Here is a 24,291-nt window from a genome sequence, read left to right on the forward strand (position 1 = left end):
TGAACTTCTCCAGACTCTCCTCTTCTTTCAATCTCATTTTGCTTTTTCATAATTCTTCTGATTCTTTCAACTTCCTACTCTGATATTCAGCCCACAGTGGCCAAAAATTTATTTATTTTTGCCCCTGATTAGAACATATATGTAAATATTAGAAAATTCTTTGCCTCTCTCTATTGTTTCTCAAAGTTCAATTTTTATATAAACAGTTTCCATCTGTATTATGTCTATAATAAATATTACTCTATTCTTATTTGCTATTTTACAAATCAAAAATGTTATACAAACAAATTTTCTTCGTCTTCAAATATTCCTGCTTGAATTGTTGGTGAATTGTATGCAAAGCTGCATTGGAAGGGAATTTCTAGATCTAGAAAGAATTCTAATTCAAGGACAACATTAAAACAGGTCCCCTTAATACTCAGAAACCTTATATCATGGTTACTACTTTCAGAGTATCATCACAATTCTACCAATTACTGGGTGTTAAGTATATAATGTAGGATAGATACTTTCACGATCAGTATTAAGTTGCATCACACAATGTGGCTTTTTTGAGGGTATCTTCATATTTCCTGTGAGGATCTGTAGAAACTAAGACTCTATCCATCATTTTGGAAAGATTTTCACCACCTGAGTTAGTACAATGGCGAACAGTTTGAATTTTGCCAGCAGTATATTCCAGTCCTTCACATCTGATACCATAAACCGTCTATTCTCCTTTTCTGCTTCCTTTGTGCATTTTTTTGTGGAATGTTCTAAATCTTAATAACTCTACTGTTTGCAATCTCCATGTTTTGCTCTCTTCTTTATCCAGAACTTTAAAAATTTCTGCAATGGGGGAAATGTTGTATATCTGTAACCAATATATCAGTAACCACATATGGCTATTGAGTACTTGAAATGTAGCTAGTGAGATTAAGGAAATGAAGTTTTAATTTATTTTAATTAATCCTGATTTAAATTTAAATAGCCATATGCAGCTACTGGCTACCTGATGCGACAGCACACTAGGATTGATAAATGAAAGAGGCCAAAACATTGTGATAACCTCACATTATTCTTGGGCTTTCAACACAAATGGAGTGACTCAATCCAACAGCATCATACGTTAATGACTCAGATACTTTTAGATCAATGTATGAGTAAACCCTGGAGTCAATAAATAATGTCTTTTCAGCCTTTGGCACTTTATATTTATTACTGATTGGCAAACTTCTTGCGGGAACTACTAGTCCTGGGAAGAGCATTTTCCATAATAGAAAAGTGATACTCAAAAATTCCTCCTATTTTCCATACTAGAGAGTACTAATATGATCAGTTTCTTGAAAACAGTGACTGGTCCATATAGATGGTGAGACAAGAGAAGTCCTGGTCTCACTGAATTTCAGCCAAGAGGACTCATTGACAAGGTCTTATTTGGCTTCACTGCCAACAAGTATGGTAGGCATTTGTATAGACCTTTCTCCAGATACCACACCCCCCAAATGCATACCATACAACTCAGTTTCTGCCTGCATAAATATTTCAGGATTGTTTTATTGCCCATAAGAAGTATGCTTATTCTTTAAAGAGCTCTCTTCTTGTCAAAAATATTAAAATTCTCATGGCGTGAAATCATTCACAAGATGAATGAAATATTTTATAAGTGCTCATTCTTCTTTGGACTAGTGCAAATGATTTAATAATATGATTCTGGCTTAAGAACCAGAAGCCATCTAAACAAAAAAAGACAAGAAAGAAAACTTTTGCATCTAGAAAAGCAAGGGGCCCTCAGAAGAGGTGGAAAAATATGTGTAAAGCCAAAGAAAATTTCACCTTCACTGAGATTCATTCATCATTGTGATGATTTCAGTGTAAATCTGATCATAAACATCTAATCCTAATACAAAATCAAGATGATTGTAGGAAGGAATCTTCTTATGGTAAATGAGATTGGAGATTTTTCCTTCCAAATTCTTAACATCTATTGGGTCCGCCAGAATGTCCCGTCCACCACTCCAGATTGCCGTTGGAACCTTCATATCTTCCACATGGTATAACGGAGGAGTGGGCTAAAGGAAAATGAGGAATAGTAATGTGTATGTTAACAGCATATCAAACTACAAATAGTAAATTGACTGTTTTCTTCTCCCATGAAATGATAATGGTTATTATCTATTTATTAAGTCCATAGAAATTATCTATAGAAGCTCAACCTTTGTCAGACAGAAATGGACTATTTTTCAAGCCTTTAAATTGTACCAACCACATGATTTTCACAAACTAGAAACTCTGTGTTCCTTAGGTTCTTTATATGTGAAATGGTGATATTAATAAATATCTGATACATCTCATAAGGTTGTTGTGAAGTTCAAATGACATGATATACGAAGTTGTGCTTTGTATAGTACTGTGGTAAGAATTTATGCTTTATTATTTTGAACCCATTCTTAGGTCTATCTTTATCATCCTCCTTGGAAGTGTAAACTACTGCATAATCTTTTAAAAATAAGTGTTTTCTTATATCTTTAATATATTTTCATTTTTGTCTTTCCAAAAGGGTCAAAGTGACCTTACCTGATTATGGTGTAGAATATTTAGAAATGAATTTCCCCAGTCATAAGCTTGAAATGTACCTTTATTAATAACCTTAAATAAAGATTAAAAAAAAATATTACTGATAAAATCTTATAAAATAAATAGAGCTAGAGATTGTTGAGTTTATTGCCTCATTTTACAATGTGACCCATTGATTCAGATTCGATGTCCCCCATACATAAGTCCAGTACTCTTTCTACCACAATGCTATGTGCTCCTGGATGTATGCCTACTAAAACATATTCCTGGACAACTAGAAATCAGACAAATTAGCACAAATAACATACTTTTAAGAAAAACATTAAGTACATTTACTTTTAAGAAAAACATTAAGTACATTTTAAACACATTTTAATAATGTTTAAACTATAGTAACTTATCATGTTATCTATTAAGGAAGCACCTAATAAACCAATGGAAAAAAATTATAATTTTATGGGAATAAATGGGTGTTTGTCAAGTTATTTTAAAACCCTAATTTGTTATATCATTACTCAATTTTTTGGTACAAAGTAAATTTCGGTTTGTAACTATTTAATAACCAAATATTTCAAATTACAAGGATCCAAATTAATGAAGTCTTACAGCACAAATAAAATTTGCAGTGCCAATTTACTGGCAGTATAAAGACTGCTTTACTGCTTTATAATCCAATTGACATCAAAATATATTTTCAAACAGATTAAATTAGTGAACATTTGCATTGAAAATTGATATGCAGAAAAAATTTTATCCTTTATGTAGAATTTTCTTTTTATAAATATTTTCCCATGATACTCCAAGATAAAGTAATTTTTGCAACATAGTAAGAAAGATTTCTGTTGCAAAACAATTGTCTCAGAATTGGAAAGAGTAAGAAATGGGACTTTTGTAGCATTCTAATTGTCAGATATAAGTAATTCCAGGACTCTTTCTTCTACAAAGTAGAGGCGCTAGGCAGTGGAAATGTTCTAGCTAGGTTTCTGAAAACAAGAAAATGGAATGAAGCATTTCTTCTCAGGAGGTTACACATGTTGCTTTGTTGATTATGGGTCAATGGAGTAAAAAGTTTCATGGCAATGAGGGCACATGGAATCCAAAATTACCACCCATCTATAGATTTCAAATAGTAGATGCCTTGGAATAAGATGCTCTTGCACCCTGTGTATAGGCATCAGCTTACACCTTGGCAAATGGTATTAGCAAGGTGAGGTCATTTTATCCCCAATATTTCGGCTGCCACATGGGAAAGTCTTCTGGATGAGTAGAGAAGAAAATTATCACTATTTACACATATACCTGAAGGGCTCCTAGAATTTCCATCTATGATTAACCCCTGAAGATTGCCAAAATTGATGCTAAATTGACATGAAATACATTTATACCAGTTTTCCACTTTAAACAGAAAAGAAATCTATCACTTTTGAGGGTAAAAGAAATAATTCTGCCTTTTTCACATTCCCCCTTTGTCCTCACACATGGCGGGCAGTATCTGTCCTTGGCATCAAAGTTCCCGTTTATGTCCTCAAACAGGTATGTAATACATTGGCCTCAAAACAAAAAAGATAGAGAATCACTGAACCTTACCAAGTAGAAGAGTTTTCAAAAAAAGAGAGAGAGGAAAGGGAGCCATGGAGGGAGGATAGAAAAGAAGGGATGAAGGGAAGAAGGGGGAAATGTCTAGGAAATTTGTCATTTATTATTGTCATCTGGTTGGAGATGGCATATGTAAATTACTGTTAATTTTAATGAGACTATGAAAACAAATGACAGAAATGTTATGGATAGGTTTATGAAACATTTTCCTTTTTTGTTAAAAAACTCAAACAGCTGCCTTGATTATGGGATGAAAATGTTGAGTTGCCTCATAAAATAGAAGATGCCAAATTAAAATGAATTTGGAATATCATAGTGGGCATACTTATACTAAAAACTTATGTATTTATCTGAAGTTAAAATTTATTTGCTAAACCTGGGAAACCTAAAGAAAAGTCATTTAATTGAAATTTAAAATCTGCAATAAATTATCTTATTCTCCAAAATCATTTTTTAAACTACACCACATGACATAGTCATGCTTTTTTCCCCATGTTTTTTAAAAGATATTAGAAGCTCAATAAATACTGAGTGATAGAATTTGAAAAGTTATACCTGAGAATAGTGTAAAATATTCTGAACTGATGTTCCTGCTGGAATCTTTGTTAAATATACATCAAGACGATTCTAGAAGAAAGAAAAACAATATACACATTTGTGAATAATTAGTTTCTTTCCAAGAATGAGAATATTTCAAAATAGTAGAACTGTGTTACTTCTGTGAGTCAGACCCCTGTTTAATCAGTTTAGAAGGAAACATGTGATTTTGTCCATAGCCAGAGGAATCTAAATCTCTTTGCGTTTTACATGATAATGTTTGATCGAAATATTTGATTGATGTCTTAAACTGAATGATCTGTGCCTAGATAAATAACACTAGATTTATTAAAATGGGGCAGACAGAGGAAAGAGATTGAAACTCTTCACATATGATATTCAGACATGCATTCCTATATGATGTGAAGGTTTATATTTGAATTTTCTACAGAGTCATATAGATTATCTCATCTCAGAAATATTGAACTTTAGAAATTATGTACACAATACATCTTGGATTATAATATAGTTTACCTATATGAATCAAGTTGAGATATATATTTTTTAGGTAAGTTAATTGTCCCTGGGTTTTAATTTTTACCTATCGAGATAATGATATAGCACCACTAACACATCATCAAGAAAAAACATTTATTTTAAATCATTATTGACACATACCTCATTTAGATTTTTTGGATTATATCCTGACACCAATGTGAGTAAATTGTTGCAAAGTGTACCAATGACTGCATGGTTGCACACATCCTGACCGATGATTTTATTCATATTTGTATGGGGTAAAAATTCTTTTTCACCAAACAGGATCTGAAAATAACATATTTGAAGGATAATTTTTGATGAAAAATGTGTTTTCTCCAGTAGAAATCAAGAAAGATAGAAGAAATAGGAAATACAAAATTGCAACGTATTATTGAAAAGTAGAATGAGTTAGTTCACTGTGATATTCTACACATTTTTCTAATATGAAAAAAGTTGCCAATAAAACAGTATGTGTTAGAAATGGTTTTTATTAATTCAACCAGAATGAACACTTTTGAGAGTAATGAACTTGATCTGACTTCAGATATAGAAAACAGAATTTACTTTAATATAGCTAATGAAAATAAAATTGTATATTTTTTGATGCTGTGCTACATATAAATGGAAAGAAAACACACCCACACTTACAATATATACAGACAGGTAAGCTGGAATAATTTGCTAATTTTACGACATGTCCATTATAAAAAAAAGTAGTAAAATGGGATTTATAAAGTGAATTTTAAAAAAAAGAGAAAATAAATTTCCAGAGATAGTTAAGCAGAGAAGAATAAGTGAGTTAGATAAAGCACAATAGACTAAGAGATGGGGGAATAAACTAGCAAGAATAGACTGTGAAGAAAAAAATTATGAATGGTTATCATAAAAAAACATATTTTCTCTGAAATCCTTCAAGGAGAGGATAGTGAAAGTGTATTTGGAGAAGTTAATGAGGTAAAAACAAAGGAAATTATCTTAGACTAGAATTGAATCTGTCTCAGACATGGAGACTAAAAGAGAGGAAGATATAAAATCTGTAGATAAAAATAAAAGAATGAAAATACATCAAAAAATAAAGCATATAATTATAGATAATGTACAATTATATTTACATGTATTTCTAGAAATGGAAAAACTAATCCTGGGTTTACACTATGTCAAAACTTATTGGACCATATATTTAAAATGGGTGCATTTTGTTGCATGAAAATCATTAAATTAATGAAAAAATAACATAAAAAATCACAAATATGGCAAATATAAAGTTAAAAGGAACATCATATAAGATAGATATTAGAAAGAAAAACCTATAGTACAAAGACACAAGCTTTGGATGTTGAGAGAACTACTCTGTATGCATTTTCTTTGAAAGGGGCAAAACTAAATTATAAGTGAAATTATTTTCACAGAAAAGGGCTCTGTCTAGAGTATATCTGGGTAGTAGGTAATGCAAACAAAAATTACTATAATTATAGAGACTTTAAATAGCATAATAATTTGATTTATTTGAAATATTTGTAACATGGCCTGGGAAAATTAGAGAATCCACATTCTTTTCAAGCATACAACAAAAACTTACAAAAATTGACCAGGAGTGTGACTTCTTTATTGGGAGCATAAAGACCTCTAAAAAGCCAACCCTCGATAATAGCAATAAGAACTGTCAAAATCAACTGTATGAAAATTCTGAAAATTAAAAGATTGCAACAATCCATAGAGTATATCTTTAATAAAACTCTTGAGTCTTGGCAAAAATAATGAATTGTGAGATGTTTTAGCTTGTGATATTCCTCTGTCCATTTCCCAGCTCTGCAGTTGCTTTGGAAAACAGAGCCTTGCAACCAATGAAGCTTTGTAGACTAGCAGCTTAGCAGCCACTGGAAGACAATGAATGGGTTTGAAACTCCTCAAAATGCCCCCTGTCCAGTGAACTGTTATTATTTCACCTGTCTGGCAGACCTCAGAAAAACCCTATTCATAGAGCTTGTCTTTATTTGACTCAGATCTTACTAAGTGGGAAAAGCCCTATCCCATTTTTAGAGACCCGTAAGACACCATCAAACATGTTAACATAGGCATAATTGGAGTCTAGAAGAGGAGGAGAGAGAGGGGCAGAAAGAATATTTAAAGAAAGAATGGCTAAAAACTTCCAAAATTTGATGAAAAACAATTTTCTTCATATAAAAAAAGGTGAACAAACTCTAAGTAGGATGAATTCTAAAGAGATCCAGAAGAAGACACGTCATAGTCAAATTGTCAAAAGACAAAGACAAAGAACTTTGAATGCAGCAAGAGAAAAGCAACTCATCACATAAAAGAAATCATCAATACAATTAACAGATGATTTCACATCACAAACAACAGAGGTTAGAAGACAGTAAAATGACATATTTAAAGTTCTAAAAGAAAAAGACAATCAATCACGAATTCTTTATCCAGCAAAGCTATACTTCAGAAACAAAGGAGAAATTAAGACATTTCCAAAGAAAGAAAAAATTAAAGAATCAGCCACTAGCAGACCTGATCTACAAGAAACACTAAAAAGTGTCTTCAGGCTGAATGAAAGGACACTAGCCAGTAGCTTGAATTCACATTAATAAATAAAGACAACCAATAAAGGAAAGTACATAGGTATTTATAAAAGATAGTAAAAATGTATTTTTGTTTGTTATTCTTTTTTCCCCCTCTCTGATGTAAAAAGCAATAATTGTAAAAATGTGTTGATGAACTCATATATAATTTATAAATATGTAATTTGTATAAGAATAGAATAGAGGGAGAAGAAATTGAGCTATATGGATCAAAGTGTTTATATCCTACTGAAGTCGTTAGTATTAATCTAAACTAGATTGTTTTAAGATGTAAGTTTTAATCCTCAAGGCAATAAAAAAATAACAAAAGATATAGTATAAGAAACAGCAATAGAATTAAATGGTACACAAAAAATATCTATTTAACACAAAAGAAGTCAGTAATGAATAGATAAAGGAACAAAAAGGTATAAGACATATAGAAATCCAATAGGAAAATGGTAGGAATAAATCCTACTTTATCAGACATTACATTAATGTTAAATGGATTAAACACACCAATCAAAAGACAGACATTAGCAAATAGATTTTAAAAAACATGATCCAACTACAGCTTCAATGTAATCTCTGTAGAAATCCCATCTGCCATTTTTGCAAAAATTGGTATGCTGGTCCTAAAATTTATATGGAAATGTAAGGGACACAAAGTAGCAAAAATCATCTTAATAAAGAAGAAAAAGTTTGGAGGACTCACTCTTCCTTATTTCAAAACTTACTATAAAGGTAAAGTAATCAAGATAGTGTGGTATTGGCTTAAGGATAGACATAGACAAACTAAGTAGAATTGAGAGTCCAGAAATAAACCCATATATATAAATACATATATCCATATATCCATATATATATATGTATATGTGTACACATATGGTCAACTGATTTTCAACAAAGGTGCAAGGAAATTAAATAAGGAAGGAATATTTTTTGCAAACACCAATGATCTGTGATAATTGGATGCCCATATCACAAAATGAAATTGGCCTCTTTCCTCATACCATATACAAAAATTAACGTAAAATGGATCACTAACATAAATGTAAGAAGAAAAACTATAAAACTTTTAGAAGAAAAGGAGGACATATTCGTGACCTTGGCTTAGGCAATGATTTTTAAAATATGACACTAAAAGCATAAGGGACAAAAGAAAAATGATAAACTGGACTTTATAAAATTAAAACTTTTGTGCCTCAAGGACTTCATTAAGACAGTTAAAATACAGTACATAGAATGGGAGAAAATATTTGCAAGTCATATATCTGAGAAGGGACTTGTATCCAGAATATATAAACTCAACAACAGACAAATAACGACAAATCATCAAAGGATTTAAATAGACATTTCTCCAAAGAAGAGAAATAAATGGCCAATAACCACATGAAACAATGCTTAACATCATTAGCCATAAAGGAAATGCAAATCAAAGCCTCAATGATATACCACTTCACACCCACTTGGATGGCTACAATAAAATGACAAGATAATAACAAGTGCTGGCCAGGATGTTGAATGCACCTACACTGCTGGTGGGAATAAAAAAAATGATATAGTTATTTTGGAAAACACTTAGGAATTTCTAAAAAATGTTAAACATAGAGTTATCATATGCCCAAGCATTCCATTCCTAGGTATATACCTGATAGAAAGTGAAAACATATGTCCACACAAAAACTTGTAAATGAAGGTTCATTGCAGGATCATTCATAATAGCAAAAAAATGAGAAACAACCCCAATGTCCACTAATAGGTTGATAAAAGGAAAAACAAAAGTGGTATATCCATACAATGGAATATTATTCTGCCATCAAAAGGAAGTACTGATTTGTGGTACAACGTAGATGAATCTTGAGAACTTTATGCCAAGTGAAAGAAGCCAGACACAGAAGACCACATATTGCATGATTCCATTTATATGAAATTTCTAAAATAGACAAATCTATAGAGACAGAAAGTAGATTAGTGGTGGCCAGGTGCTAGGGAAAGGGGACAATAGCGTGTTTCTTTCTGAGATCATGAAAATGTCCTGGAATCAGATAGTAGTCATAGTTCAAACAAATAAAAATGCATGAAACAAGAGTTTTCAAACACTAAATTTCAGGCAGCACAAGACAGTGATCTCTGAAAAAGGTAAAAAGTGAAACAAACAAATTGAGCCCCAGAGTTGCTCAGCTATTGCCTGAAGAGTATTCCCAGGCTGCAGCACAGGAACCCAGGCAAAGCTGGGCAAGCTATGTGAATTAATGAGACAGGGTTGAGATTTTGGAGAAAGCCAAGGTGGCTAAAGTTACCATGGAAAAAAAAACAAAGAATGAGACAAAGAGACAGGGAGAGAGAGAGAGACAGAGAGAGATCCAGAGATCTACGTGGATTCCACCTGGATGCTTCAGCTTAGTATTCATCTGTACACGTATTTGCGGAAACATACTCAAGGCCAGGAAATGAACCACCTGAAAGAGTTGGCGATAACAACCCCTGGAGCTCGAAGGTCTGAAATAGGGCCTGTCCCCACCCACCAGATTTGAAAACCTCATCATTAACCATTTTTAGAGTAATTAGTAGGAAATTGACTCAGAAGAAGGAAAAATTAGACCTAGACTAAAGGCTGTTCTGGTTTCTACTAACAAAGCAAAAGAGCAAGCCTCAAAATGAACAAACTGTTTCCAAGCAAGTTAACTGCATCACACAACAGAAGCTCAAAACGGTTTCTAGGAATATGGAAATATCTAGCATCCAATAAGAAAAACGTCACAACGACTGACAATCAAAAATTACCAGTCACACAAAGAAGCGGGAATTAGGCCCATATGGGGAGAAAAATAAATCAATAGAAAGACTCAGAACACAGATGTTATAATTAGTAGGTGAGAATATTAAAAGTTATTTTAACTATATTCCAAATTTCTAAGACAACAGAAGAAAAAATGAGCATGTTAAGCAGAAACATGGATGGTATGAAAAGACTGAAGTTGAAGTTTTAAAAATTAAACCTAAACTGTCTGAGAAGTAAAACACACTGCACAGGATTAGTAGAAAAGGAAATAGTGCAGAAGAAAAGATTATGTAACTTGAAGACATAAAAATAGAAACTAAGCAAAAAGCAACGTGGAGAGAAAAAGTATTGAAAAGAATAAACATGTATCAGTGATGCGCGGGACAACTTTAAAAGTCCTAATATATGTATCATTGTAGCCTCTGAAGGAGAGGTGGCCCTAGGAAATATATTTGAAGAAATAATTGCTGAAATTATTAAAGTTTGATTTTCCCAAACTATGTACCCATAGACCCAAAAAGCTTAATGATTTCCAAGCATAAGAAACATGAAAAAAATTATACCAAGGCACATAATAAAAAAATTGCTTAAAACTAGTAATAAAAGCAAAAAATCTAAAAGCGGTCAGAAAAAAAGACATTACATAATAGAGGAAAAATCATAACAATAACAGACTTCTTGTTTGAAACAATGCAACCCAGGAAACACAGAGCAACTAAATTAGAAATAAACACTCCCGTTAAAAGTAAATACAATTTACTTTGATTGTAAAGTACCAATAAAAAATAGAAAAAACTATAAACCTAGAATTCTATCCCCAGCGAAAATATTTTTGACAAAGGCAAAATAAAATTATTCATAAATTTAAAAAACTGATAATTAATTATCAACAATATAAAAAATGTTAAAAGAAGTCCTGTAGTAAAAACGAAAATCATGTCAGATGGAAATCAAGTTCTACACAATGAAATGAAGAGCACAAGAAATAGTAAATATACAGGAAAATATAAAAAATGGCTCTTCTTGTTTTTTAATGAAGAAATAATTGAAAAGATAAATTACTGTTTAAAGAAAAATAATAATAATGTATTTTGGTGTTGGTAACATGTGTCAACCTAAAAGGTATGACAAAAATATCACAAGTGCCAGGAGAGGGGAAATGAGAGTTTACTGTTTTAAGGTTACGATACTATATGTTAAGTAGTAAATATTACCTGCACATAGACTGTGATAAGTTAAAGAAATACACTATAAACCCGGAAGGAACCTTGAAAAAACAAAACAAAATAAATTGATATACTTAATAAGCCAATAGAGTAGGTAAAATGAAATCATAAAATATACTCAATTAATCCAAAATAAGGTAGAAAAAAAGAGAACAAAGAACAGATTGAGCAAATACAAATCGCAAGTTTTAAACCTAACCACTGTAATAACCATATTAAACTCAAACGGTCTAAACACAATAATTAAAAAGGTTAATAACCATATTAAACTCAAATGATCTGAACACAATAATTAAAAGACAGAGATGGTTAAATAGGATCAGAAAGAAAGGTCCAACTTTGTGCTTCCTAATAGAAACCCACTTTATATATAAAGACAAACAGGTTGAAGAAAAGGACGGAAAAAATATGCCACGATAATATCAGTCAAAAAAGAAATTAGAGTGCCTATATTAACCTTAGACAAAGCAGATTTTAGATCAAAAATATTAACAGAGGTAAAGTGGATCATTTAATCACAACATGATCAATTCATCAAGAGAACATAAAAATCCTAAATGTTTATGTACCTAAGAAAGCTTCAAAATGCGTGAAACAAAAACTGATAGAACTATAAGGAGAAATATGCAAATCCACAACTACATTTAGAGGTTTCAATACTCCTCCCTCAGGAATGGATATAACAAATACAAAATCAATAAAAATAAAGAAATCTTGACAATATTTTTACCAAGATGACCTAATTGACATTTAAAGAACACTCCACCCCATGGCAGCAGAATGCATATTCCATGTACATTCTTTTCAACACATATGAAATATTTGCCAAGATGGACCGTATTCAGGACTATAAAACAAGTTTCAATGAATTTAAAAGGATTCAGATTATATAAACTATGTTCTCTGGACAAAATAAAATTAGATTATAAATCAATAACAGAAAGATATCTGGAAAACCTCCAAATATTTGGGAACTATAGGATACACTTTCAAGTAACCCAAGAGTCAAATAAGATATCAAAAGAGAAGTTGAGGTATTTTAACTTGAATGAAAATGAAATCATAATATATTCAAATTTATTCAATATCTCTAAGGCAGTGCCTAGAAAGAAATTTATAGCCATAAGTACTTAAATCACAAAAGAAGAAAGTTTAAAAAGCAATGATCTAAGAAACCAGGAAAGGAAGAAATTACTAAATCCAAAGTTAGAAAAAAGGAAATGATAAAGATCAAGTGGAAATCAATGAGCATTTAAAAAACACAATAGGGTAAATCAATAAAATCAAAGGCTAGTTCTTTGACAAGATTAATAAAACCAATAAGTCTCTAGCCAGACTGACCAGGGCAAAAAGAGTGATGCAAGAAATTACCAATAACTGGAACAGGAAAAGGGACATTGTACAGATTCTACAGATATTAAAAGAATAGTAAGGAAATATTATGTATAATGTCATGGCAATAAATTCAATAACAGAAAAAATAGGCACATTGTTTCAAGAGAGATTACCAACGTTTTTTCAAGCATAAATAGATAACCTGTATAGGTTTTAAGCCTATTAAAGAAATTGAATTTGTAGCTAAGCACTCCCAACAGAAAATTCTAGGCTCAGATGATTTTGCTGGTGAAATATATCAAATATTGATAAAAGCTCAAATGTCAATTTTACATGATCTCTTCCAGAAAAATGCAGCAAAAGGAATACTTCCCAACTCATTTTATGAGGCCAGCATTATTACTCTGATACCAAAATTAGAGAAAGAGATCACAAGAAAAGAAACTATAGCCAATAGGCCTTATGAATATAGACGCTAAAATATTTTGAAAAATTTTTGCAAATTGAAGACGCCAATATAGAAACAGTATTATACATCAAGAAAAAGTGTGTTTTCCCCCTAGAATGAAAAATTAGATTAACTTTCAGAAAATCTATCAGTGTAATTCACCCTATTAACAGACTACTAAAGAAAAATCATGGGATCATCCCAACAGATGCAGAAAAAGCATCAAACAAACCCAACATTCATTCCTGATAGACATTCTCAGCAAACTAGGACTAGAAGGTAACTCACTTCAAGTGTGTCTATGAAAAACCTGTACTTAATATCATATAGTAGTGAAAGACACAATGCTTTCCCTCTGAACACAGGAAAGCATGTCTGCTCCTGTTCTTTATATTCAACACTGTCCTGGAGGTGTTAGCCAGTACAATAAGGCACACACACACAAGTTACATTTAAAAAGTATCGACACTAAAAAAGTAAGTAAAACTGTCTTTATTCATAGAAAATATCATCCTCCAAATAGAAAACTCTATGAATCTACAAAAAAGCAATTAGAACTAATAAGTGTGTTTAGCAAGGTTGTAGGATATAACATCAATATGTAAACATCAACTCTCTTCTATATACTAGCAACAAAAGAAATTATTACTTTTTAAAACCCAGGTGAAATTAGAGAACCCTTAAATAAATGGAGAGAGAGACTATTTTCATGAATTGCAAAATTCAAAATCCCAACAAGTTTTTGCTTTGTTTTGTTTGCTTAACAGAAATTGGCAACTAATTTTAAAGTTAAGTGCAGGTTACTATAATAGGAAAATAATTTTTGAAAACAACAGTATAGGTGGAGAACTCACAATTCCTGGCTTCCAGAATTACTGCAAAGATTTTCGCAAGGAAGCAATGTCTAACTAGTCTACTCAACAAAATCAGTGGGATATGCAAGTTACAGATAAGGTTAAGAAAGCCGTTGCTTCTATTTTTAACGACATGCCTAAGCCCAGAATGTTAATTAATACTTTCTATATAAAAGGAAACAAAACAAACACATGGCAACATTATCTATATTTTTAAGAGTACGTATACAGGTAAATGCATAAAAATACCTCGAAGTATAAACAACAAACTAGTAAAAGTTATACGTTCCCAGGAGAGGGGATGGATGGATGCAAGTATACATATGAAGATATGCTCAATCATTAGTCATTAGGTAAATGCAAATAAAACCACAGCAAGAAACCACTCTGTACCAATTAGAATAAGTAAAATTTTAACCTGAAAATATCAACTGATGGAAAGGATGCAGAGGAACTGTTACCATCATATTTCGTTGGTGGTGCAAAATGGAACACGACTTTGGAAAACTGACATTTCTCGTAAAGTTAAACATACACTGACCATATGATCATTGTTGTTACCATGAACAATACGATTTCCAATAATTTTATTTATCTTTCATTATTTCCTATATTTTCTACAATATTCCTGCACTAAATATATAATTAAAGTAATGACTGCAGGTGTAATGGAGAGACTTTTGTGTAGGCAGAGGCACAATGATGGCAAAAAGTAAAAAGGAAGTTGAAAGGGGAAAAAACACTTTCAACCTATTGAAATTTCAGTGTGCACAATTAAAAGATCATGATAGTAAACTTGAAAGAGAAACAGAGATTCTGGATTTGCATACAAAGAAACTGCATTAACAATGATTTGTAAAGATAGACAATACATATAAGGAAAAAAGGGAAAAAAACCTTGATGAGCTGGATGATGAAAGGCTGCGCACCATGCGGAATGCAACATCAAGTTGAGGAGAGAGCTACGTTACAGCCAAGCCAGTGAGGGACACTGAGCATTTTAATCCAGCAGGAGGTTGTCAGCATCTCTCTTCTTTAGCTTGGCTTACATTTCCTCATTCTGAAAACTATAAGCATATGCTATAAGGAATCACAAACCTTGAACAGTGTTGGGTGGATGGAAGCAAGAAGGCGCAAAATACTTGTTGTGTATGTAAGAGTGGCAGCTGGAGCCAGTGCAAAATTGATTTTAATCTTTTCAGCCAGTTGTGGGTTTGTTGCAAATGCTGCAAAAGCTGAAAGAAAACAAGAGAAGGGACTAGTTTCCCAGGGTTCTCCCTTGCTTCAAATTCCCATTGTCATTTGGCTAGTCCACCTAACATTATATAATGTGGCTGTTACCTTGGCCATATATCCCAGACTGGTCTCCAGGGATTTCCCTACAACTAGCCCTGCACACTGCCACCAGATTAATTTCTCTAAATCTCATTCAGTTTGTCTGAGAGGTTGCTGATTCCATAGCCTGACATTCAGTGGCCACTACTGTTTTATTTTATTAGTAAAAACTCTGGAAAAAATAAACCATTCCTCCTCCCATTGACCAATTTCTCTTTCACTCTCAGGATTCTAATTGTTACTTAGATGTTTTCCTCTCTGGGCTGTTCCACCTGTTTTTTTCTCTATTGATTACTTGGAATCTGGTTTACGTGTATTGAGGACCTAGATACATCCTCTACTCTTTGGGCCTCTTTTCCAGAGAGGTTGAGAAATCTGTCTTCCAAAGGACCACCTATATCTAAAGTTCAGCTCAACATTCTCTTTTTTGTCATAAAATCTTCCCTGATAAGTATGTTGAAGGAGATGTCTTCTTCCATGGCCACAGGATGACTTTCATGGACCCAGATACTTTTGCCTTCATGGGACTCTTCCTCCACACACACACACACAAATGTAGAACCACATTTTGTGATTGTGTTGATGTAAGGATAAATACGTTCTAACATGGATTAGATTCATTATTTTTTCTGATTTTAAAAGAAATTAAATATGTTTTTTGATACCTAAAGTCTCATGAACCCTAGGAACTTGGCCTCCCATGCCTAATGGGTTAGTCAGCACTCTCCTCTCTGCTCTCTTCTTTCCTGTCCACCTGACTGCCCATTAGCCTTCTGTAAACGCTATTCCTTTTGTGGTGATTCTCCAATAGTGGTTATTTTGCCACCCAAGGGACATTTGTCAATGACTGGAGACATTTTTCGCTGTCACTACTCCAAGGATGGAAGGGGGAGGGTGTGCTACCAGAATCTAGTGGGTAGAGACTGGAGATGCTACTAAGCATCCTTCTACGCACAGGGCAGTCCCCCACAGCAAAAATACGTGGCCAAAATATCAGCAGAGAGATGAGGGTGAGAAACCCTGCCTTAGTAGATTGTGTGCTTTGAGGAAATGAGATTTCTTTAGTATACTATATACATTGCAGATATTGGCCAGCAAAGTATATTTCAAATAGTAGGTACACTGCACAGTTAAACAAATGAATACTTGAATTAATTAAAAATGTTTTCCTGGCAAGTTGAAAGGTTTGGAAGCATCTAGTCTTCATTGGATTTTCAGTATAAAAATTAACAGTGCCTCATACTGCCTAGAGCAATACCAGGCAATCCTCAAAGCAAGCTCACTGGACAGCAGAATGTAACTGCTCAAAGAAGCCAAACTAGCAAGGCTATAGACTCTTCATAAAGAGTGCCAACAGGTCAGCTTTCTAATAAGAAAGCACTACAAGGAAAGGAAAAGAAAAAGAAATACATGCTCAGTCCTCAGTCTTGGAAATTCCAGTTGCAGATAATCTCAAGTGAATCTAATCCATACATCTTGTTTAAAGTGTGTGGTCTGACTGGAAATATGATGTTAATATATGATGATATCCAGTACTGTTGTTACTTTTAAAAAGATTTATGCCCTTATATACCATAATACAACAATTATCACTGGCTTTTAAATTTTGTTCCTTTTTGGCTTGTCTGTATGTTCTGAATAATTGTAGTGAATATGTATCACTTCTAAAAATGAAATTATTTTTTTTAAATGTTTCCTTTGTTGTTGTTTTTTTAAAATTATAGCATAATCAGATTTCAGTATCTCTTAGCTTACCAATAAGAGTGCCCTGGGAATGGCCTATGTAATAAATTTTCTTTTCTCCTGTGTTCTTCACAATGAAATCAATGGTGGCTGGAAGATCATATTTCACCATTTCATCAAAACTGCATGAAATAAAAATGGATAAAACTGGTTTTAATTCTTTTTAGAAATCAAAAAGTTATTTTCATGTTTTAAATTATGGACTTAAAGAGCCCCTCTAAAAGGAGACCTAGGTAGTAGGAGCTAACATTGATTTAACACTTTCCGTATGTTAGTTGCTACTGTGCTACCTGCTTCTAAGCACCACTTTATTCAATGCTCACAAAACACCTTTGAGATAAGTTTGTAACTATGCACATTGTAGAGCTGAGGAAACTGGAAACATGCCTGTGATGCTAGCCAATATCTGATAGACTAAATTTCAGAGTACTCTTGTTCTAGAGGCCAACTTCTAAGACACTACATTATATGGCTTTCCTATAAAGGAAATATGAGCAATATACTGTTTAAAATTGGGTAGCAGATGAAATAGTTACTAGAGTTGCAAAGAGGAAAATAGAAAGTTTATTTGTTTTAGCAAATGGACAAGGGCAGATGCTGTTACATTATTCTATGACTCTGTGGCACAGAGCAACCACGTGCTTTTTACCCTTGTCATCTCCTCCCACCTCCATTTTTTTCTAAAACAGCAAGATTCACACCCAAAGTAAAAAGTCGTGGATGGAGGCTGGCCCCATGGCCTAGTGGTTAAGTTCAGAGCACTCCACTTTTGTGGCCTGGGTTTGTGGGTTCGGATCCTGAGTGTGGACATACACCACTCATCATCCATGTAGTGGCAGCGACCCATGTACAAAATAGAGGAAGATTAGCATGGAGGTTAGCTCAGGGTGAATCTTCCTTAAGCAAAAGGGTGAGAATTGGCAACAGATGTTAGCTCAGAGCAAGTCTTCCTCAGCAAAAAAAAAAAAAAAGTAGTGGATGGGTTGGCAATGTGACTATATTTGGAAAGCTGGGGGAAAAACAGGAAATAATGTTGTTTTCACATATTTTCATCTTAATTCTTAGGCACATTAACAACTATATAAAGAAAAATCTGGAGGAATTTTTCCATATAAATCTTTTAAAAATATTACTCAGTAGTTATATATTTTAATGAAATACCTTCATTTCAGTTCTGCAAATGCATTTAAATATTAATGATATAAATAAACACATTTAACCCATTTTTAAGTCAAAATAAAAGAATACAGACTTTTTTCCCTACCTGAAAGCCCAGAATTCTTTGGAATTTGTTTCCAGGTACAAGTGCTTCCTGGACCACCTATTTCCTCTGCTGTTCCCCAGCCACACATCATAACCAGCATCTGCCAGAAGGAAGCCCAGGCTTTTGTCGGGAGGATTCAAAATCCAGTTACTGGCAGTTACTAGCAGACCATGCTGTAAATACACAACTGGCTTTTGGACTGAAAAGAAAGCATGGAAAATGTTTTATCACAGGAAAGTCCATTGCAAATCACAGCACAGATTTTCAAACTACCGTAATATAGTTAGGACTGTTTGGCTTGTATCCCAAAGAAACGTGCTAACAATTTATTACATTTATTTTGTATGAACAAATATTATTCCATAATCCTCAGGGAAGAAGGATTGTTACATCCTTTTCTCGCCCCAACTCCTCAAGTATAAATTTCTTTAATGGATGTTTTTAATTTCTAAGATTTTCAGGCTATATTATTTCTAAGTAAAGAGTTTATACTTCATGAAAAGCAAAAGAGATATATCCAGAAACAGGAATGTTTTGGCCCCCCAAAATTCATGTGCAGATTATTAAAGAAAAAAGTTATGCTCCTGAACTTGAACAGCATCTGCATCCTCTCAGTTCTTGGGCAGAAAGGAGGAGTGAACCAGATCTCTGTTGTTACACCATCAAGAGCAATTATGAATACTTCCTTCAGCAAACTGAAGCATCCTGGAGAATAATGTGGTTGAAAGTTCTGTGGCTTCTATTCAGGGACTCAGAGTTCCCACCCAGTGCACCAAACAAAATTCATGGGCCAGTATATGCTCCACTTTCTCATCACAGAAGACAATGTAAATCAGGTGTCACTCAGACCCTCAGCTTTATCTCAGAGAGTCAAGGAGGTTCTAGGGTTTTTTATGAGTAACTTAATCTCATCTTCTCTGATTAGAAGGTATTTGACTAGAATGTATTTGATTCAGGACTTGCGAGTTTCATTTTTTCCCCTCTTTCCAATCTTACCTAGACGATTAGCATCATTCTTCCCATGAGGAATTCGGTAGAGTGGAAGGATGTAACCATCTGCAGTTATAACTTCATGCATTTCATGTGGGTAACCCCAGTAGGAAATCATCTGACTCTGAATGGAGAAAAGACAAAACATTATCAGCTTCATGAGTTCACTTGGCCATTTTTCTGTTCTTAAAGTAGAATATCTCCTTGGTTGGAGTAACATATACTATGTAAAGAGCACTTTCAGATTTTAAGAATAAAAGATATTAAAAGAGTGAATGAAAGTTAAAGTGCCAAAGTCTTTAGAAGCATTTCTTTTTTTTTTTTTTTTAATTAGTGATAAGAGTAACTTACAATGTTCATATTGGCTTCAGGGTTCACAGGTTTTTTTCCAAATAAACAAAATGTATTTCCAAACATCTGGATCAAGCACACTGTTGTAAGTAGCCACCACATTTTGAACCTACCAGGGGGAAAAATTATTAGCATAATGCAGCAATGTTAAAAAGTAAAGTCATGTTATTGGCTGCCTTGCTATTTGCTTCACAGATTTTCCGTTTGTCACCTCATCCTCTGGTTCTCCCTGTGTCTTATTGTCTTTTTTATTAGATGGTTTTACAACACTTCTGTTATTCTGGTCATTTCTTTTCAGTTGTGTACGTGATTCTATTTCTCCAAAAGTCCTTTTATCTATCAACCTACACTTGTAGACAGGATGTCAGAGCTGCCATTTACTATCTGTTGTGGGTTGAATTGTGTCCGCCCCCTGCCAAAAAAAATATGTTGAGATCCTAATCTCCAGTACCTCAGAATGTCACTGCATTTGGAAAGAGGGTTATTGCAGATTAAGTTAAATTAAAATTATGTAAATTAAGATGAAGTAATACTGGAGTAGGATGAGCCCATAATCCTATATGACTGGTGTCCTTATGAGAAGACGGTCATGTGAAGACAGAGATACACAGGGAGAATGCCAGGTGATGATGAAGGCAGAGATTGGAACTAGGCAGCTGCAAGCCAAGGAGTGGCAGAGATTGCTGGTAAACCACTAGAAGTTAGGAAGAGGCAAAGGAGGGAGGTTTCAGCGGGAGCGTGGCTCTTCAAACACTTTGATTTCAGACTTCTAGCTTCCAGAACTGTTATAATCTTTGGTTATTTTAGCCACCCAGTTTGTGGTACTTTGTTACAACAGTTCTAGGAAACTGATACACCATGTATCAGGAAAGGGAAAGAAAATTAACACTTGGACTGATCTTCTTTATTGAAATTGTGAATAAAACAAGGCAGTGCATTATTCACTGTCTGTTTTGTATGTGATAACTTCCTCTAATTACCTCAAAAAGGCAGAGAAAATGTTATTCAAAGATTTACAATAGAGGGAAAGTTTTGTATTATTGCTTTAAAATGTCTAGATTCAAAGATGTCCTATTAAATAGCTCTTTTGTTCACTCACTGTACATGCATACTGCTTAATCAGTGACCACTGCTCTATTTCAAAATTATAGGTGTCCTGATTCCTCTCCATTCCTAGTGCAAAGATCTACACCAAGTCTTCCCTTTTCCCTAGTATATGTTTTTCCTAAGGGATGCCTGCACTAACACTATGCCCACTTTCAACACCACCTTGGAAATACTTCACGTCTCCCATTTCCAGCCCCCTAATTTTTTCAAAGTTGTAGACTTTTAGCTTCCTCTACTCTCTACGTGAAACCCCTACATCCAAACTATCCTATAGTTTCCACGGCTGCAATCTTCAGCTCTAACCTTGACACACTCATTCAACAACAAAAAATTTTGCCTGAGGGATACATAAAGGAATGGAATGTTCTCTGCCTTCAAGGTGCTAACAACCTAGTGATCCTTCAGCAGTAACAGCTCCTTCTACTTGCTTTCTTACCTCTCCTGCCCAGGCACTTCTCAGTCCCTTCTACTTCTGGTCTACTCAGGGCCTATGTGCTTGCCCTTAAAATCCCATAGGTAAGCTGAAGCTTTAGACCTAGTTAAATAGAAGGATGACTGGGTAACAAGATAATAAGTAATAGAACATCTTGCTCAGTCCCTGGCTCCCTAGGCATTTGCTGCTCAATAAATGAAAATTAATTATATTATTAGTAGCACTTTTCAAATCCAATGTCTCTGTAATAGCTCCATGCCTTCTAAAGAATAGATAAAATGAAATTAAAAATAACTGACCCAACTATTCCTAAGAAGCCACCTGTCTCTCCTTGATCTTTTCATCAACAATTAAATAATAAAATTCATTCTCACTAGCTGTATGAATCTCATCAGAGGCTCCTTAAGACTTGCCCTAAAGAACCAAAATTAGTGTCTTTTGTTTTGACCAAAGACTATCAATTCAAAGCCCTCACACTTTGACTAGAAGAGAAAGCTGAAGAGAAGGCGACAAGTAGGAGTGAGAAGGGGAGAGCAGAAGAGAATAAAAGCTCATATGATACTAGAATATGTGAAGTGTGAGGCACTTAATCTGGTCAACACTGCCAATCTAGCCTTGTTTGATAACTATAAACACCACATGCATTCCATTAATGTTATTTGAATTACTAAAATAAATGAATTTTCCAAAAGACTGCACATACATTGTTAATAAATAATGAATGTTTTCAAACTCTTTGACATTTCCCATATTCTGATTAGAGTGCAATTCCATCGATATTGATTCGAGAATCACTCAGATTTCATTTCAAGTTAGAAAGTACATGGCTAAGGAGATAGACCCCAGTGGCAATGTGGTCTTCTCCTGTTACACATTCAGGGCATTACTTATCTTATTCCTTTTTTTTCAAATTCCCTGAAATCAAGACCCTAAAAAGTAGAAAAAGAGAGAAGAAACTTCCTACAAAAAAATCTTTATATACAATATAATCAAAGTTGTAAATTTTAATGGAGAATTATACTTTACCTAAGATAGAAATAAACGTCACATATAAATATATTAATTTTGAAGTATAGTAAATAATCTTTATAATGCAGAGTCATACTCACTGTCACCAAACGTAAATGCTTTCTGCTTTCTGGAAGGTAAAGGAAAAATGTAATTCTCCTTTTCCTACTCTCCCTATATATATATATATGGTGTACACGTGTGTATTTTGGGTGACCTTTCCTAAAAATGTACAGTAGTTACATTTCCAGAGAACTCTTATATTTGCCAATTGGCAAGTCAAGAATTGCATAAACCCAACTCTTGATAGGATGAGGTTGCAAAATATCCTCAGAGGTTCGTTCTCTTTGATTTGTCAGCTGCTGAATCTCTGCCTCCCCACATCTTCACACATCCTCACTCTCTGCCCACATCCTTATTCTGCCTCCTCACATCCTCATTCTCTGAGTGTTCCAGACTCTAGCTATCATCAAGTTTTCCCCCAGCACTTGTGTAGGAGCACTTTAACTTGTGAAGATGAGTATTTGTCTTGATACAATGAGCATGACCCACTGGAATAGTTTTCAATATTTGGGGGAAAAAAAATTTATCAAAAGCTTTTGATTGTTGTTGGAGCTAGAGTTATAAAATGACTTATACCAAATCTTGCATATGTGAACAAAATGAAGTTTTATTTATTTACTGAAATTTTTATTGTGGTAAAAACACAACATAAGTTCTATATTCTCAACGAAATTTTAAGTGTATGGTACAATACAGGGGCAGAACTGGCAAAGTTGGTCTTACCCTCTCCAATGTGTTCAAACATATCTTTTTTTTTCTCCAAGAGATGTGCTGCAATCTCTCTTCCGAATGTGTGAACTTATACAAAGTCTTTCTCGTCTGTGAGTGTCTGCCCCAGTCAGCATTCCCCAGGTTTTCCCCAACTGTGGCTGATAGGGGTTGGGGCAGGTGCACCAGCTCCTGCTAGTTCTGTAGCCCTATGGAGCTGTGTCTGCCTATTGTCAGATGCACAGGTGGGTGAGACTTCTCCCAGGTCCTTTGGCATATGGTGCTGGATCCCACAACTCCCACAGAGGTATTTTTATTTATAGAGGGATGTTCCTTTTTAGTTGTTCAAAAAGGGGACAAAAAGGAGGCACATCTTACACCAACTTCATGCTGACCTCAGTCAGTATTGTTAAGATGTCAGTTTTCCTCATATTTTTCTATATATTCAATGCAATCACAGTAAAAATTTCAGTAGACTTTTTGGTAGAAGTTCACAAGCCTATGACAAAATTTATATGGAAAGCAATGGACCTAGGTTATTCAAAGAAAATTTAAGAAAGAAGAACAAGTTGGAGGACTTCTCCCTGGTTTCAATACTTAATCAAGTTACTGTAAAGTTACTATAATCAAGAGAGCCTGGTAAACAAAATGTATCATATGCATACAATGGAATACTAGGCAGTAACACAAATGAGCAAACTGCTATTACATGTAACTACACAGATAAATCTCAGAGTCATTCTGTGGAGTGAAGAAAGAAAAAGTCATCCAAATAAGAAAGGAAGAAGTAAAATTGTCAACATTTGCAGATGACATGATATTATACATGGAAAACCTTTAAG

At 33.8% G+C, this 24,291-nt stretch overlaps 1 protein-coding gene across 1 annotated transcript in view; it reads right to left on the reverse strand.

The window, feature by feature from the left end:
• Positions 1-1,180: 1,180 nt before the first annotated feature.
• Positions 1,181-24,291, reverse strand: part of LOC147916861 (gastric triacylglycerol lipase-like) — a 121,704-nt gene continuing 98,593 nt past the window's right edge. The window contains exons 2-10 of the mRNA XM_087432958.1: positions 20,131-20,239; positions 19,786-19,903; positions 18,790-18,988; positions 17,538-17,647; positions 15,546-15,682; positions 5,368-5,514; positions 4,708-4,779; positions 2,557-2,628; positions 1,181-2,051 (exon numbers count right to left, since the gene is read on the reverse strand). Of these exons, the coding sequence (XP_087289084.1) occupies positions 1,818-2,051; positions 2,557-2,628; positions 4,708-4,779; positions 5,368-5,514; positions 15,546-15,682; positions 17,538-17,647; positions 18,790-18,988; positions 19,786-19,903; positions 20,131-20,239 (1,198 nt within the window). The 3' untranslated portion in view covers positions 1,181-1,817. The remainder of the gene's footprint in view (positions 2,052-2,556; positions 2,629-4,707; positions 4,780-5,367; positions 5,515-15,545; positions 15,683-17,537; positions 17,648-18,789; positions 18,989-19,785; positions 19,904-20,130; positions 20,240-24,291) is intronic.

This window comes from Ceratotherium simum, chromosome 6, assembly GCF_057802395.1.
Source record: "Ceratotherium simum simum isolate JZ-2026a chromosome 6, ASM5780239v1, whole genome shotgun sequence".
NCBI lineage: Eukaryota > Metazoa > Chordata > Mammalia > Perissodactyla > Rhinocerotidae > Ceratotherium > Ceratotherium simum.